The 14,122-nt window shown below is 41.3% G+C and overlaps 1 protein-coding gene across 1 annotated transcript in view; it reads right to left on the bottom strand.

Moving 5' to 3' along the window:
• Window positions 1-13,593, bottom strand: part of LOC127436241 (A disintegrin and metalloproteinase with thrombospondin motifs 20-like) — a 159,955-nt gene extending 146,362 nt beyond the window's left edge. The window contains exons 1-3 of the mRNA XM_051690281.1: window positions 13,287-13,593; window positions 10,462-10,805; window positions 6,661-6,817 (exon numbers count right to left, since the gene is read on the bottom strand). Of these exons, the coding sequence (XP_051546241.1) occupies window positions 6,661-6,817; window positions 10,462-10,805; window positions 13,287-13,380 (595 nt within the window). The 5' untranslated portion in view covers window positions 13,381-13,593. The remainder of the gene's footprint in view (window positions 1-6,660; window positions 6,818-10,461; window positions 10,806-13,286) is intronic.
• Window positions 13,594-14,122: the final 529 nt, after the last annotated feature.

Raw genomic sequence — 14,122 nt, forward strand, 5'->3', positions numbered from 1 at the left:
GACCGCATAGCAACACCCTAACAACCACCCAGAAAACCCTAGCAACCATATAGCAAAGCCCTAGCAACACCCTAAACACCATGGCAACTGTATAACAGTGTTCTTGCAAATCAAATCACTTTTATTGTCACACAACCATATACACAAGTGCAATAGTGTGTGAAATTCTTGGGTGCAGTTCTGAGCAACATAGTAGTCGTGACAGTGATAAGACATATACCAATTTACAATAAACATCAGATTTACAACACAATTTAAAATCTAATATACACATAATTACACACAACACAATATACAAATAATAACATACAATGTACAGTTTACAATACACACAATATAGAATACACATTATACAATAAAAAAGTAGATATAGTATATATAGAATGTACAGTAGGTTGTATTGTACTGTATTGACATTCAAGCTGTCGGTTGATAGTAAGTTGCCAGTGTGTTGTTAAGAGAGAATATAATATAATAATAATATAATTTATGACAGTCCGGTGTTAGATATAAGAGTAAGAGTAATAAAGTGCAGTGCTGATGTATTTTGATCATGGGAGATCAAAAGTCTGATTGCTTGGAGGAAGAAGCTATCATGAAGTCGGCTGGTGCGGGTCCTGATGCTGCGATACCGCCTGCCTGATGGTAGCAGTGAGAACAGCCCATGGCTCGGGTGGCTGGAGTCTCTGATGATCCTCTGAGCTTTTTTCACACACCGCCTGGTATATATGTCCTGGAGGGAGGGAAGCTCACCTCCGATGATGTGTCTGGCAGTTCGCACCACCCTTTGCAGTGCTTTGCGGTTGTGGGCGGTGCTATTGCCGTACCAGGCGGAGATGCAGCCAGTCAGGATGCTCTCTACAGCGCAGGTGTAGAACCGTGTGAGGATGTGGCGGTTCATTCCAAACTTCCTCAGCCGTCTCAGGAAGAAGAGGCGCTGATGAGCCTTCTTCACAATGACTTCAGTGTGGATGGACCATGTTAGTTCCTCAGTGATGTGGACACCCAGGAACTTGAAGCTGCTGACTCTCTCCACTGGTGCTCCATTGATGGTGATGGGACTGTGTTCTCTATCTCTTCTCCTGAAGTCCACCACAAGCTCATTTGTCTTACTGACGTTGAGGGAGAGGTTGTGCTCCTGACACCAGTGTGTCAGAGTGTGCACCTCCTCTCTGTAGGCTGTTTCATCATTGTCAGTGATCAGACCTACCACTGTCATATCATCAGCAAACTTAATGATGACATTGGAGCTGTGTGTTGCCATACAGTCATGTGTGTAGCGGGAATACAGGAGTGGGCTGAGAACACAGCCCTGCGGGGCTCCAGTGTTGAGGGTCAGTGATGAGGAGATGTTGCTGCCTATTCTAACCACCTGGCATCTGCTTGACAGGAAGTCCAGGATCCAGCTGCACAGTGAGCTGTTTAAGCCCAGAGCCTCTCATCAAGCTTGGAGGGTACTATGGTTTGAATGCTGAGCTGTAGTCTACAAACAACATTCTCACATAAGTGTTCTTTTTTCCAGGTGGGAGAGAGCAGTGTGTATTGTAGATGCAATGGCATCATCAGTGGAGCAGATGTTGCGGTAAGCAAACTGCAATGGGCCTAGTGAGGGAGGCAGCACAGAGCAGATGTAATCTCTGATTAGTCTCTCAAAGCATTTGCTGATGATGGGGGTCAGAGCAACAGGACGCCAGTCATTTAAGCAAGTTATTTTGGAACAGGCACAATGGTGGACATTTTAAAACATGTGGGGACTACAGACAAAGAGAGGGAAAGGTTGAAAATGTCCGTAAAGACACCAGCCAGTTGGTTCGCGCATGCTTTGATGACGGCCGCGAGAGCTTTCTCCGCGAGGGTGGTGTTATTACCCTCAAAACGAGCATAAAAATATTTAGCTCATTCGGGAGAGAGGCAGAGGTGTTCATGGCGGAGTTTTTATTCCCTTTAAAATCCGTGATGATGTTAATTCCCTGCCACATGCTTCTAGAGTTGGTGGTGTTAAAACTGTCCTTCAATCTTGTTCCTGTACTGACGTTTTGCTGTTCTGGTAGTTTTTTGGAGGGCATAACTGGCTTGTTTATGCTCCTCCGTGTTCCCGGAATTAAAAGCGGAGGTCCGCGCATCAAGTGCCGCACCAACATTGCTATTAATCCAAGGTTTCTGGTCCGGGTAGATCCGTATTGTTCTGGTTGGAACGACGTGCTCTACGCACTTTCTGATGAAACACGTTACGCTATCAGCATAAAGCTCGATGTCATCATCAGAGGCGGACCGGAAAATCTCCCAGTCCGTGTGACAAAACAGTCTTGTAGCGTAGAGTCTGATTGGTCTGACCAGCACTGGATCGTTCTGAGGGTGGGTGCTTCCTGTTTCAGTTTCTGCCTGTAAGCGGGCAGAAGCAGAATGGAAGAGTGGTCCGATTTGCCAAATGGTGGGTGGGGGAGGGATTTGTAGCCATCCCGGAAAGGAGAGTAGCAATGGTCCAAAACCCGGTCCCCTCGTGTGTTAAAACTAATGTGTTGGTGGTATTTTGGTGCGACTGATTTGAAACTGGCTTTATTAAAGTTCCTGGTCACAATGAACACGGACTCAGGGTGCGCGGTTTCCTGCTTGCTTATAATCCCGTACAGTCCCTTGAGTGCCCGGTCTGTGTCAGCTTGTGGCGGGATGTACACAGCAGTGATAATAACCGCTGTGAATTCTCTCAGTAGCCAGAATGATCGACACAGAAGCATGAGAAATTCCAGATCAGCAGAGCAGAAAGACTTGATAGAATGTACGTTCCTCTGATCACACCAGGATTTGTTGATCATAAGACATACACCACCACCTCTGCTTTTACCTGAGAGGTCTTTCGCTCTGTCCGCTCGGTGCACGGAGAACCCAGTGGGTTCAGTGGCTGACTCTGGAATATCAGCAGACATCCAAGTTTCTGTTAGGCAGATAATGCAACAGTCCCTCGTCTCTCGTTGGAAAGAGATCCGCGCTCTCAGCTCGCAGAGCTTGTTATCCAGAGACTGAACATTTGCCAGTAGAGTACTGGGTAGTGGGGGTCGATTTGCACGAAGTCTTACTCTGATGAGAACGCTGACTCTGTTTCCCCTTTTCCTCCTGCATTTCCGCGGCCGGGCAGCCCAGACAAAGGGCTCCGCCGGTGTGTTTGTAAACTGCAGGTCGGCATTGAGGAATTTGAAGTCCGGTTTACGGTGTGTAATTGTTGAACCAATGTCAAAAAGTGTTTGTCTGTCGTAGACAATAAGGCAGACAACATCCAATACAAGAAACATAAGAATTGTAAACAAAACAAACAAAACACTACAATGTTTTGTCGGAGCTCGCAACGCAGCAGCCATACTCGGCGCCATCTTGAGTCCATTAGGAGCAACCACCCAGAACACCCTAAAAACCCTAAAAACCAAATAGCAAAGACCTTGCAACCACATTGCAACATCCTAGTTACCACCAAAAACAACCTATTGACCACAGAGCAACGCCCAAGCAACCATCCAAAAAACCTAGCAACCATATAGCAAAGCCCTAGTGACACCCAGAACACCCTAGAAACCACACAGAACACCATAGAAACAGCATAGCAACACTCTAGTAACTGCACAGCAACACTCAAGTGACCATCCAGAACACCCTATTGACCACATAGCAACGACCTAGCAACCAGCCAAAAAACCCAAACAACCATATAGCAAAAGCCCTGGTGACCACCGAGAACACCTTTGCATCATACAGCAAAGCCCTAGTAACAGCAAGGAAATGCCATAGCAACCACCCACAACACCCTAGCAACCACCCAGAACACCCTTGCAACTGTATAGCGATGCCCTAGTGAGCACCCACAACAACCTAGCACCTTGGCAGTGAGTTTTGCGTGGGTAAGCACCACTTACATTGCCATCAGAAATGTAAACATCTAGAGTCTGTATTGCAATTTATTTTCCACAATTGATCTGGCTGAATTATGACCTCAACAAATAAATCTACAGTTAAACACGCAGTCAAGGTGCATGCACACCACCATTGTCACCAAAGTAGCAGAAATGACTTCTTCAAAGCTTTTAGTATCTGATCATCTGTCAGGCCACTGTTATCAGATTGAAGATGGAAGCTCTCTCCGGGCCTGAACTCTTTGCTGAATTTTGAATCTGCTCAACTCTTTGATGTGTGACCCACATTCAATGTCACATATTCACAACAGAGATGCAATGGTGTAGAGACGTGGATGCTCCTTTAAAGGAGTATTATGGGTTCAATACAAGTTAAACTCTCTCCACAGCATTACATTATTTGCATTATGTCCATTGCTACAGAAAATTATTTCACTCAGACTCATAAACTGTCTACACAACAGACCAACTTCTAAAAACGCTTGAAAGGCCGGTGTAAGACGGGTCAGATTGTGTGACCACACACACACAGACAGACTCCTGCAGACAATGAAGAGGGTATTAAAGAGAATCATGTTGCCCTCAGGTCACAGAACGCTCTCTAAACTCCAGCACAGACAATAACCACATCATCACACAATGAGCCACTTCACAAAACAAGCAAATGAAACAGCCGACAAGTGCCAGATTTATAACAGCACATGAAGGGCTGCACACCAGGACGAATGCAAGAGACCCTTCAGGGTAGCATAAGAGGAAACTTTGAGGGATCTCTAAAGAGGTTTCTATGACAGAAAAGAGCCCAGTCCATAAAAAAATCTAATGGAGGATTCGGGCGAGTTGTTGATTCCAGTAAAGCAAGTACTTCTTGTTGGATTGTGTGTGATTTTGATGAGATTAATGCTTGTAAGCCAACTCTGTGAAACGTCCGACTGGAGTTGATTTACTTTCATTCGATGAAGAATTTCAATAACTGTGCTCATAATGAAGACACTAATCCTTCAGTAACTGCATTGCCAAACACACGCCAGCATGTAGCGCACAGCATGATAAACCAGTGCTTAAAATGACATAGTTAATATCAAGAACACACTGACACTGTAAAAGCTGACAACATTGTTGGATTTCAACAAAAACAAGCCAGTTATTCAGTTCCATATGGATTGAGACACAATCAACACTTTTTTAAAACTATTTTGACAGCAAAGGGTCATTCACACAGGATCCATTAATGTGCTCTATCTGTGCAACTTTTTAGTTGACATTTACATACATATGGGCTAGACAGACTTTATTCGTTGTGACACATTTGGAACGTCACATTTTATGATTCCTTGTCATGTTCAAAATCATTATTTTTAAGATCAAAATACAAATTCTTTATGCCACACACTGATTTCCAAAAAGTAGGATTATAAATATGAATATGCTACCTGGTCAGTCAGGGTTAGGTTTAGGGGTAGGGTTAGGGTTGGGTTATAGTTTCTCCGACCAATCAGGAAGCATTTTCCTGCTTAATATTACTGAATCGTCCAATCAGGTAGTGCTTTCCTGTTGAATATTACAAAGTCTTTCTAGCAAGTCAGTCCACTGGCAGCCATCTTTGGAACACTCCCGGGAAGCTAATTTCAGTCATGACAGTGCAGCTTATATCTACTTGATTGGATTTAGACCCAAATCAAAACAGTTGGTCAAGATTACGATCAAAGGACATACTGTATTTCAAATCAGCAGTAAAATCTGACAGCAATTATATCGTAAATTGTGCTTCTTTATCTCAGATTATGCAAACAAAACACAATTTTCCCAGCTTGTATAGCTAATGAACATTCGCGTTCTCGAGTTGATTGACAGGCCAAGTCTGTATCTAAAATGGGATTGGCTCTTTTACCTGTAAAATGGGACTTCCATTCTTCATTAGTTGATCATTGGTCTTTCCAATTTATCCTTTTCATTTTAACAGAAGTGGCCCATCTCTGCTAAATAGTCTCTGATATACTGATTTCCTGTTGAATATTACTGATTGATCCAATCAGGTGGCGCTTTCCTGTTGAATATTACTGATTGATCCAATCAGGTAGCACTTTCCTGCTGAATATTACTGATTGATCCAATCAGGTAGCACTTTCCTGCTGAATATTACTGATTGATCCAATCAGGTAGCACTTTCCTGTTGAATATTACTGATTGATCCAATCAGGTAGCACTTTCCTGCTGAATATTGCTGATTCATCCAATCAGGTGGCGCTTTCCTGCTGAATATTACTGATTGATCCAATCAGGTAGCACTTTCCTGTTGAATATTACTGATTGATCCAATCAGGTAGCGCTTTCCTGTTGAATATTACTGATTCATCCAATCAGGTAGCACTTTCCTGTTGAATATTGCTGATTCATCCAATCAGGTGGCGCTTTCCTGCTGAATATCGCTGATTCATCCAATCAGCGAATCAATGCCAGTACAAAAAAATGGATCAATTACATGAATCTGGGGGCTGGGCAAGGAGTCAATACACCTATAAATGCATAGGTCTGTTCAATTTTGTTGCACTCCGCCTAGCTATTTTTAACATAACAGCAAGTCCTGAGTAATCGCCCCCTAATGGCCGACTCTGTCCACCACCTCAAAATGGATTTTACACATTCCTATCCAGCAAACACATGTAAACACCCTTATAAAAGAGTTGCACAAACATATTTCTACATTAGCGATCGCTAAATTCCATTTGCAGTTCGTAAGGCAGAAACGTAATGCTGTTACCTGAGACGGTGCATGGCTGCATGTCAGGTAACTTCCTGTTTGTGTCATGTCTGTAGACGAGGTGAGGTTTGTTATGTTCTTCATCATATTCCTCTCCATCAGTGCTCAACAGCGGCTCGAGGAAAAACTGACCGCTGTGCGTCGAAAACGTACCGATCTGCGTAATCAAGACAAACACAACAGAAAGAAATCACTTTTTGGTATCCATGAATAGCTATAGATAGACCATACAGTTATGCTCATGAGATATGATACTTGGTGGAAAATTTGTTTATTAGTTGTATTATACAAAACATAGGGTTAATGATTTAAACAAACCGCTATTTTTACCTGGCGGATGATAAAATAAGCCAGAAAGTCCCATACTCTCACATTTTCTTCAAAAAATGTAGTTGTTATTATTATTTTAAATGTATGTACTGATTGAAGAATTACATTAAGTGGTGTCTTTCATCGTATTTCAGTTGTCACCGTTTTATTAAAGCAAGAACTATTGGGATATTTGCAGAAAAAGGTGGATGTAACGTAAAGGGGGGTTGATTGACATTTCACATTAAATATACCTTAAGACCAACTGGAACACGGGTTATCGCTATGGCAACACCATCAAACACAGAAGCGCTTGTATACATTCAAGAGTTGTTACGTAAGAACCGAATGCCTGTGGAAGTTTTACGATACTGTATGGAAATCATCAGTGATAAACATACTCACAAATAATGAAGTGGAAACAGGATTTGGTTTGTTTGAACAAACTGAAAAATGTTTGACATGCACTCAATTAGTTTTCCACTGTTCAGCATGTGTGTGCATGTAAAAGAGTGAACTATATGTTGATGAAAAGACCACGAGGATGGTTGTTAAACACTAAATGTATGTGCAATGAACATAACAGATGTAGAAATAGGATTCAGGGTTTTGGTTTGCATGTGAAACACAAATTCAGAAGTGTCCCTCAATCCCACTTTCTGTCAATCACAAATAACATCACTGGCCCTGTATTTGTTTTGCCGTCAGAAACACGTGAGAAAATGTCATTTTCTGTCATCTCTCCCACAGTGTGACCTTCAGAAACAAAATACAGCCTTTCAACAGCCTGCATGAAATAAGATCTCTCGAAAAATATTGAGCTCTGCACTGTACGTGTCAGATCACCATTTTGTTGTTCTTTCGGATCGTTTGGTGCTTGATTGCTGGCAGAGGCACGTGATACAGTTTTGATTGACATCAGCTCGTCTCTTACAGAGCAGTGGAAATGTTCTGCCATATTAAGCTGATGTCACTCAACAATAGCATTCATCAGCACCAGTTTTTCAGGATATTACACGCTGGGATGTGACAGTGAATATTTCCGTCAACACAAAATGAAATGACTCTGACAGGTAAACACATCCGCTTGCAGCCTTGGGGATGGAAATATGACATAACTTTCCCTTTTCATGTGTACTCAGAAACAAATGTCACAAATCTGCCAGAATACAGTACTGATAGACAGTTACACACACTGTAAACACACATGCTGAGACTCGACTTAAACAGTCTTACCTCGATTAAAAAAGTACTGTGGTGGTGCCTTGGTACAGTGATGGTATCAGATGGTAATACCATGGTACTTTGATATATGGTTGAATCTCATAAAAATAAAAAATAAACATGTCTGAGTCATATTTCACCCCAAAATCAAAAGAAAGCATTTAAAAAATGAAACATTTGTTAAAGAAATTTGGTGGTAAAATATATTTAATTGTCATGAAAATAATGTCACAATGCACAGAATATGGTCCTAAAAATAGGCTTTTTTAATAGTCCTAAAAATAGGTTTATTTATTTTATTACCCTCAGAAACACAGTGTAGCAGAATTGCAACATTTGTTTAAAGCGATTAAATAATACCTATTTTTGCAATTAAAAAACAAAACAAAAAACTACACATAACAGTAGCTGACACTGAACTGTCACAATCAGCGTTGTGCAAGTAACTAAAAAAGTAATCCATTACAAATTACTGATTACTTCTCTAAATTTGTAATAAGATTACTTTATTACTTAATTTAAAAAGTAATCACATTACTAGCTACTTTACTACTAAGTTACTTTCTAAAACATTTTTCATACATTTCTAGTTTTTCTGGTTAACAGATTCAAAATAATGACTATATAATGTCTATACATGCTCTTCAGCTGTAAAAAACGTAGAGACGTACATATGAACAGAACTCATGTTTTAATTGTATTCTGCATAAATAATATTATTTTAACCCCTGTAATGTAATTCAAACTGAAACCCAGTAACTGTAATCTGATTGCAAAAATTAAAATGTAGTGCACTACACTACTTTTTTCCTTTAAATTGTTTAAATTACAATCAGTAATTACTTTGTAATCAGATTACACCCAACTCGGATACAATTTTTTCCATTGACTGCCATTGTTTGCTAAAGTCACACTAAATACACCCCAAACCAAAATCAAAATCTAGATTTTATAATCAGTGGATTTATAAAAATACTTTCAAAGAGGGAAAAAATATATAGTACATCATCAATGTGCATGCTTAGGTCTCTGAGGGTTAGGCAAAATAAAATTTCTTATTGCATGCTTTTGATTTTGGGGTGAAATATGAGCATTTTTATGTGATATTCAGACATATACCATGATACTGAATGATATTCATGTACCACAGTTTTTATGTGGCACTCCAAGGTACTTCAAAGAGTACCATGGTACAGTACAGTGTCTAAAAATCCATGGTTTTTCTATGGTGCTTTTTGGTACTTTGTTAGTGAAACCTGATACAAAGTCAAATCTAAAATCTAGTATGGCAGTAAACGTGCTCCTTTAGTTTTCCTGTAAAAATACTCAAGCTCATCTAGAGACATGATACCAAGTTTAGGGCATCAGAGAGCAATCTCACTAAAAAACATTTAGTTACACTGTATCTCTGCATTAAAGTCTGTGCACATCTGCATTCAAGGCCATCAGATGAATACAGTGTGTACTCTGAAGTGTGGACAGACGCTGTCAGTCGAGTCATCTGTACTACTGTTAAATGCCTGGCATCATTACCTCCGAGACACTCATAATGTCAGCACATCTGAAAGACTTGACGAGATCATGATGCATGAGAAATTAATATTCAGGAGGGAATTAACTATGAGAATTCGGAACTTTAAATTTCATAATGACACTTTTAAGACATCAAAACAACCTATTTGGATTAGGGTGTGTTTTGCTACAAACCCAGATAAAACCCCTTCCTCTGGCTGTTTATGACGTTTCCCGAGATCCTGAGTTCCTGTCACAGTGCTGACGACCTCATAACCTCATCAGAGATTAAACAAGCGCCATCAGTCTGTGGTCTGATGCCCCGTAGCTACGCACCGTATTTACTGCAGCAACTAATCACCTCGCCTAAGACAACTAATTAACAAACGACTGAATGCAAATGGGTCAGGAGCGCATCCTCAAAAGCAGCCCAACAAAGAGCATCACTGCACGGTTGCACGAAGTCAATTAGACAACACAGTACGATTTTAAGACCACACAAAATCAGTGTTACAATTTTGTGAATTTTAGATCATGTCCGTTATTTTAAAGTTCATCTATATGCTAGTTTACTCCTAAAAGTTGGCAAAATTCACTATAAGCAGATTTACACATTTCTCTTTTGGGAAAATATTGATCATCTTGCACCACACAAAATTCCCTGATGTTTTCTCTGACATAAACCACTACACAACACCACTCATGTTCTCAGATTGTGGTGATGTTGTTAATAACATTAGGTGTGAATATACTCACGAGTCCAGTGCAGAGACTGAAGACAGCGTGATGTTCTGCATGAGAGTCTACGTGTCCTCTGAAGAAGCAGTGTCGCAGGTCTTCAGTGTCTCTTCCATTCTCCTCCTCTCCCAGATGAAGAACCATGTATGACGGAGCAATGAATCCAGAGTCTTCTGTGAGGTTCAGATGAAAGCTCTGTCCAAACGCCTCAATCCGGTAATGAGCCCTCAAACCCAAGAGGTCTGCGTCTGTGCTGCGCCTCCTCCTGCGGTAATGCAGCCGGTGCGGGAACGACTCACCAAACTCATTCAAACGCACTGGAGTGATGATGTCATACGATGACAGCTGACTGATGAAGCTTTCTGAAACAAACACCAGAGAAAATGATAATATTAGATATTTCTATCTATCTATCTATCTATCTACAATGGCAAGAAAAAGTATGTGAACCCTTTGGAATTATTAATTTCTGCATTAATTGGTCATAAAATATGCTCTCATCTTCATCAAAGTCACAAGTATAGACAAATACAATGTGCTTAAGATAACAACACACAAACAATTATAATCTTTCATGTATTTATTGAACACATCCCATTAAACATTCACAGTGCTGTGGAAAAAGTAAGTGAACCCTTGGATTTAGTAACTGGTCGATCCTCCTTTGGCAGCAATAACCTCAATCAAGTGTTTCCGGTAGCTGCGGATTAGACCTGCACAACGTTCAGAAGGAATTTTGGACCATTCTTCCTCACAGAACTGCTTCAGCTCAGACATATTCTTAGGATGTCTGGTGTGAATGGCTCTCTTGAGGTCATTCCACAGCATCTCTATTGGGTTAAGGTCTGGGCTCTGACTGGGACACTCCAAAAGGTGGATTTTCTTTTTTTGGAGCCATTCTGTAGTGGATTTACTTCAATGTTTAGGTTCATTGTCCTGCTGCATCACCCAACTTCTACTGAGCTTCAGCTGGCACACAATCAACCTGACATTATCCTGTAGGATATCTTGATAAACTTGGGAATTCATTTTTCCCTCGATGATGGCAAGCGGTCCAGGCCCCGAAGCAGCAAAGCAGCCCCAAATCATGAGGCTCCCTCCACCGTACTTCACTGTTGGGATGATGTTTTCATGTCGGTATGCGGTGCCTTTTAAGTCATACATAATGCTGCATGTTCTTCCCAAAAAATTCAACCTTAGTTTCATCAGTCCACAACCCAGTAGCGTTGTGGAGTGTCAAGGTGGTCTTTGGCAAACTTCAGGCATGCAGCAATTATTTAGTTGGAAAGCAGCTGCTTCCTTCATAGTGTCCTGCCATGGACACCATACCTGTTTAATGTTTTCTGTATAGTAGACTCATGAACAGAGATGTTAACCAGTTCCAATGATTCCTTCAAGTCTTTATCTGTCACTCTAGGGTTCTTTTTGACCTCACTGATCATTCTGTGGTGTGCCCTTTGAGTCATCTTGGCTGGACGGCCACTTCTAGGGAGAGTACCCACAGTACTAAATCGTGTCCATTTATAGACAATTTGTCCAACTGTGGACAGATGAATATCTATCTATCTATCTGCCCGTCTATCCGTCTATCTATTTGTCTGTCCGTCTGTCTGTCTGCCTGTGAGTCTGTCAGTCTATCTATCTGTCTACCCATCTATCCGTCTATCTATGTCAGTCCATTCTCCCGCACGCCCGTCCGTCCATCATCTATCTATCTATCTGTAAGTCTGTCTGTCCGTCCGTCCATCCGTCCGTCCATCATCTATCTATCTGTCCATCCATCCATCTATCTGTCTATCTATCTGTCTGTCTGTCTGTCTGTCTATCCGTCTATCTATCTGTCTGTCCGCCCGTCCGTCCGTCATCTATCTATCTGTCTGTCTGTCTGTCCATCCATCATCTATCTATCTGTCCCTCTGTCCGTCCATCTGTCTGTCCGTCCGTCCGTCCATCTGTCTGTCCGTCCGTCCGTCCATCTGTCTGTCCGTCCGTCCGTCCATCTGTCTGTCCGTCCGTCCGTCCATCTGTCTGTCCGTCCGTCCGTCCATCATCTATCTAACTGTCCATCTGTCCATCTATCTATCAATCTATCTATCTCTGTCTGTCTGTCCATCCGTCCATCCGTCCGTCTATCTATCTATCTGTCCGTCAGTCTGTCTATCTATCTATCTGTCCGTCAGTCCATCCGTCTGTCCATCTGTCTGTCTCTGTCTGTCCATCATCTATCTATTTCTGTCTGTCTGTCTGTCTGTTGGTCGGTCTACGGGTGTCTGAGTAACCACAGGTGAAGTTCTGCATATTAACCATCAATGTCCCACTAACGGTAGACAAACAGAAAATGTCACAGTACGAGATCTTTTGTTTTATCATTCTAAACCGAAACTGCTTTTTGTCAAATGTTCTGTTTGTGCTTTCCAAAAAGTAAAGTAAATTGCACTTGCTTCTATATTAGTTATCTAATACTAAGACTTTTTTTACTGTTACTTAAGTGTCCAAATGATAGACAGACATACAATATACTCACTTTACAGAATGCTCAAAATATTTTATACAATAAAGTGTCATTTTAAGTCACAACATACAGAATGTAGAGCATACACAGTCTGCACCAAACATATATATATATATATATATATATATATATATATATATATATATATATATATATATATATAATACGCAATATATAATTCATGTAAACTCTGTTTAGAAGCACAAAACCATATTATAACAAAAAGTGCAACTTTAATTCCAGAGAAACCAGTGCAAGTCTTCGCCATTCCAGAGTCTGCAGTTCTTCACAGGTTCTCCTTTATTCATCATTTAAACAGTGAGTTTCTCACCTTGTTTCGGGTGCAATTTGAAAGTGTGCGCGGTGCGTAAAAGCGCGGAGAGGTGCCACACGAGTGCCAGCAGCCGGAGCGCAGGAAACCGCATGATTCTCCCGGCGCCCCGCTCTCTCTCTCTCTCTCTCTCTCTCTCTCTCTCTCTCTCTCTCTCTCTCTCTCTCTCTCTCTCTCTCTCTCTCCGCCGCTCCTCTCTTCTGTTCCCGGGGCTGGAGCGTCTTACCGGCTCTATTCCGTTAGCAGCAGCGCGTCCGATCCGCCGTTAAAACACTCGCGTCCACTCCGATCATTTCGCGCACTGATTCGCAGCTGTGAGTGTGTGAGTGAGTGTGTGCGCGCTAGCGCTGGATGGACCGCTGCCAACAGCCTTTTTTTCGCTCCTTGGCTCTCCATAGGACACCCCCCTAAACACACACACACACACTTGGCACGCCCACTGCACCACTGCAGTGTCCAAACTCAAAAAATTAATCACATAAAATCAAAGTTTATTTATCAAACGCACAATACCGCGTGCAGCAGTGAAACTTTCCAGTAAAATTAAGAGTCAGCCGAAAGTTTCATAGCTTTAAACCATAAGTTTAATAAATGAATCAATTCTAATCTAATCTAAGTTAATTTATTAAATGCAGCAACACTGATTGCTGGCAGTGATATGGTATGTCTAATATGTTTATTAAAAACACAAACATACAATTAAGAGTTAAAGTTAAAATGTAAGATGTTTGCAATCAAATCAAGTTTATTTACTGTTGCACAACAATACAGCCATGATTGCTGACAACAGAATGTTATTTAAAAATAAAATAATGCAAACTTTAAAGTTGCTGCTA

The sequence above is a fragment of the Myxocyprinus asiaticus genome, chromosome 46 (assembly GCF_019703515.2).
Source record: "Myxocyprinus asiaticus isolate MX2 ecotype Aquarium Trade chromosome 46, UBuf_Myxa_2, whole genome shotgun sequence".
Classification (NCBI taxonomy): Eukaryota; Metazoa; Chordata; class Actinopteri; order Cypriniformes; family Catostomidae; genus Myxocyprinus; species Myxocyprinus asiaticus.